Source organism: Pteropus alecto, unplaced genomic scaffold, assembly GCF_000325575.1.
Source record: "Pteropus alecto unplaced genomic scaffold, ASM32557v1 scaffold101, whole genome shotgun sequence".
NCBI lineage: Eukaryota > Metazoa > Chordata > Mammalia > Chiroptera > Pteropodidae > Pteropus > Pteropus alecto.
Window position 1 is genome coordinate 3,770,743 of NW_006432945.1, and position 4,326 is coordinate 3,775,068.

General features: G+C 51.3%; 1 protein-coding gene across 1 annotated transcript in view; it reads right to left on the reverse strand.

The window, feature by feature from the left end:
- Window positions 1-863: 863 nt before the first annotated feature.
- The window catches only part of BATF3 (basic leucine zipper ATF-like transcription factor 3), a 17,242-nt gene continuing 13,779 nt past the window's right edge, over window positions 864-4,326 (reverse strand). The window contains exon 5 of the mRNA XM_025043996.1: window positions 864-1,468. Coding sequence (XP_024899764.1) covers window positions 1,283-1,468 — 186 coding nt within the window. The 3' untranslated portion in view covers window positions 864-1,282. The remainder of the gene's footprint in view (window positions 1,469-4,326) is intronic.

A 4,326-nucleotide genomic window follows, 5' to 3' on the forward strand; every position in this document is an offset into this window, starting at 1 on the left:
GAGAGAGAGAGGAAGAAGCACAGAAGCCCATGTCCTAGGCTGGCGGGAAGGAAAGGAAGATAAAGCCTGAGATGTACACATTAGACTTGGCAATCCGAGCTTGCTGCAGACCTCCAAGTGGGCAGTTTCAGTGAGGTGGTGGGAGCAAAGACTAGATCTTCTATGGCAGAGACTAAATGTCATCAAATCTAGTTCCTCCAGCCTGAACATGAGGCTAAATTTCATTTCCCGACCTCCCTTGTAGCTGGGTGAGCCTGTGGGATTCAGGTCTGGCCCACGAAGTGTGGGCAGAAAATGATGCACTACCACCTCCAAGATATAGTCCCCGCTTCCCACACTCCTCCATGGACCCCTCCTCTTGAGTCTCCCAGCCAGAGTAGAGGATCCAGGGAGACTCCAATGCCTTGGGGTACAGAGCAACTAAATGGAAGATTGGTCCCTGAATTACCACATAGAGTCAAGGGGCTCAGGCCAGTGGGGCCGGCAGGCACGGACACCCTGGGGGTAGCAGGAGAGTGGGGGAACAGCCAGCTGAACAGCAGTGACAGCAGGGGTCAGAGCAGATCAGCGGTCAGGACAGCTAGAGGGGTCAGAGCAGATCAGCGGTCAGGACAGCTAGAGGGGTCTGCAAGGCCCTTTGTGACCCAGCTGTGGTGGCAGGGAAGTCCCACTGGCTTTTGCTCTGCAGCCCCCTAAGGGTGCCTCCCGATCTAGCAGAGACGTGTCTGCGGGGGAGATGACCCGGATGGGGAAGCCAGACTGAGTCGCTGCACAACACCACGAGGAGACAGAGACGACCTCTTCCGGAAGAGGAAACATACTGTCTCTCAATTCCAAGGACTTGGTGAAAAGAGAGACGACAATCATCTTTATTATCCAAATTCTAGAGAAAACAATTCTGCATCACAGCAGAACCTACTAGCTGCCAAAGTGGATGTGAAGTGACTCCTGAGGGTGGCCTCCCGGCCTGGGTAGGCGCCAAGCTTTGAGAATCATGTGCCTGTGGGACATGGCCCAGAGCTCCGTGGAGGACGCCTGGCAAGGTGCCTGCCCCGTCTGGCATGGATGTGGCTGTGAGGGAGATGACCAGGACAGGGAAGCAAGATCCATGAGCCACAAAACAACCCGAGGACACAGAGGTGACCTCTTCCGGAAGAGGAAACAGTGGGGAGGCCTGGCCACGCGTCCCCTTGTACTCAGATGCAGAAGGAAGGAACCTTCCTCCCAGGCGTGAAAAAGACCAAGGCTCCTCACTGGGCAGAAGAAGGACGGTCCTTGGGCTTCACCGGGGCAGGCAGCTGGCTATGGGGTCCGGCCGTGGCACTGGCACAAAGTTCATGGGGCACAGCAGCAGCGGGCACATCTTCTCGTGCTCCTTCAGAGCCTCGCTCAGGTGCTTCAGCTCCTCCGTCAGCTTCCCGATCTCTCTCCGCAGCACTGTATTTTCTTGCTCCAGGCACTCATATTCCTGAGGAAGACAGAATGGGCAAAATCATCCCTGAAAACACCTTCTCTTCCTCTGTCCTCCAGGCTGATCTAACCTGCACCGTGACGCTTGCCTCCTTCCCACGAAAGCTTTCTCGTTCACCATGCCCCCTCCATCACTCGCATCTGTTTGTTCACTTGCTTAATGTCCTTGTCCTCCTGCCAGGATGGAGGGTACATCCTTTGTTTGTCTAATCCAATTTACTGAGGTGTAATTTACATAAAATAAACACATCTATTTTAAATGTATAATTCGGTGAGTTTTGACAAATGTCAATAACGACATTGATCGAGACCTAGAACATTTCGATCACTCCAAAAAGTTCCCTCGCACCCCTTTGCGGTCAGCCTCCCCTACCCCTAACTGCTGCTCTGCTTTCGAAAGATCCCTGTTGGGTTCACTGCTATGGCTCCAGCACCTGGAACAGTGCCTGGAACATAACAAATGTTTATTGAGTGCTGAGTAAATGAATGAGAATACCCCTTGCGTTGGCTTTGCTCCAACACTCATCTGTTTAATTTCCTCTACATCGGTTAACACAGGCTTAGAACTGGAGGGGATCATAGAGACCCCTTGGCCCAATCCACATAGTGTAGAAACTTTCCCTCTAGCTCAGACATCCAGCTGGTGCTGAGCACCCTCTCCTGCAAAGGACAGTCCTTGCCATTTCTGAACTGCTCTGTCAGAAAGCTCCTTCGCACTGATCCAAAAATCTCTCTCTCTTTTACATTCACCTATTGGGCTTGGTTCCACCTTATGGAACCACATAGAGTAAATTCAATACTTTTTCAACATCACAGTTCTTGAAACTTTAGGAGAGAGCCCCATACCACTTCCCCTTAGGTATTCTCTAAGCTCAACTGTCTCAGGTCCTCTGAGTTCTTGGGGTTTTAGGACTCCTGGACCTTTTACCCTCCTAGAGTCCGTCAGACACATGCTCCAATTTGCCAGGAGCTGAGAAAATACTGTTCCCAAAACGCAGTGTGTCTTTCCGGGGATGGCCTGACCATGCAGAGGGCAGATGCGCGGAGGTGATCTGCTCTGGGCTGGACCCGAGCCCACAGCCACCTCTCTCCGGAGATTCTCCCTAAGCCTGAGGAGAGGTGCAAGCTCATCTGCATCCGCTGCTTCTCTGTACGTGGAGGGCAACTGATGTTTTGGCGTTTAAGGATGGCCCCTACTGAAGTTCACCCCGTTCCCTCGGGCACCTTCCAGCCTAGCAAATCTTTTTGAATCTTGATTGTGTCAGCTCCTGGATTAGTGATACCACACTATTAAGCTGTCTATGAACTCGATAAGCAGGTCTTCCTTTTCTTCATCCAAGTCATTAATAAGTTCTGTAACACTTGGCCAATGGTACGACCACAGAGACTCTTATGGTGGACAATCTTATTTAAATCTTGCTGAAATGTTGTTTTCAGTCATTTCTGGGTTGATTCATACAATAAGGCTTTGTTGCACCATGCAAATCATTTATTTTCTGAGCAGGGGACCCAATCTTGTTGTCCATCACATATTTTCTCTTACTAGTAATTTTTTTTATTAAAGTATGATCTTCTTACTGGCCCTAAAGGCACATGCAGATTCTCAGTTCTGCCCCTTTGCTAATGCTGTTCTCAACTGGACTGCCTTTTTCCTTTTCCGTGTGGGCCCAGCTCAAGCCCACCACCTCCAGGAAGGCTTCCCTCATCATAGCACCTAATGGAAGCACATCTCTTATTATGAGTCTTACTCAGTCTTGTATCATACTCAGTATTACTTAAATAAGGTCTCTCTCCAAAGATCAGAAATATGTAGCGCCTGGGGCCTCTCCTGCCCGCTCCTGTACCCCTTCCCGACAGGCCCCAGAACCAGCATTCATGAGCTCAGCGACCTCTCAGCCCTGTCTCCTTCTCTCACCCGCTCCATTCCCTCCATTCCCCCCTGGTCAGCTTCCTCCCTCTCAAAACAAGGGGCCTAGAGGGGCTGCATGCAGAGGTCATCTGAGCCATTCCGCTGCTTCCTGCCTTTCCCAGGCAGGCTCTCAGCGTGGTCTGGAACACTCTCCCAGGCAGCAGGCCTCACCCCTTTTCCCCGCAGGCTGTCCTGGGTCAGCTTAGTGTCACTAGTGCACTGGCCCCATTCTGCCTTCAGCCCTCCTCCACGCCTACCGCCCCCACCTCCTCATGCTCTCCTCTGGCCTCTGACAAGCTCTAGTCCTGGAGTCACAGGGTCCAGTCTAAAAACACAGCAAAAGAGCCCTCCGTAGGCAAAGAGGGGGTCTGATGGGAGGATGCGAGCGGAGCCCGAGGCATCGCGGGAAGCCCGCCTGCAGCAGAGGAGTGAGAAGCTGTAGCTCTGTGTAGCACGCGTGCACACGCGCATGCACACATGCGCAATAACACGCACACTCACACACTCCAACCTACAACTGGAAATGCTCTTCACCTCCAAGTAAAATGGAGAACAGATCTGAATGGTTTCAATGAGCTAACACTTTAACTAGTTCTCTTTCTGTGGCAGAATATTCCAAACTGACTTTGTATATTTACTGAATTTTGTAGCAAGATGCTGTGAGCTTCTGAGCTTTATTTCCGGAAGCCACGAGGAGTCGTGCTGCCTAAAGCCCAAACCCCAGCACAGACAGGCTTCCGAGCGGCCGGTCACAGGCCACCTAGCAGGCCCCTCACCTGCCTTCTCTGCAGACTTTCTCTTCTAAGATTTAAGTTTTACTCAGAAACATGCTGAGGGACTTTTATCAAGCCGAGGGAATAGAAAAGAAAGAAGAAGTCAAAATCTTCTTCAGGTGAGACCAGTTCTACAAAAATAAAAGGAGGATCTGAGAGGAGAGGAAGAGGAGG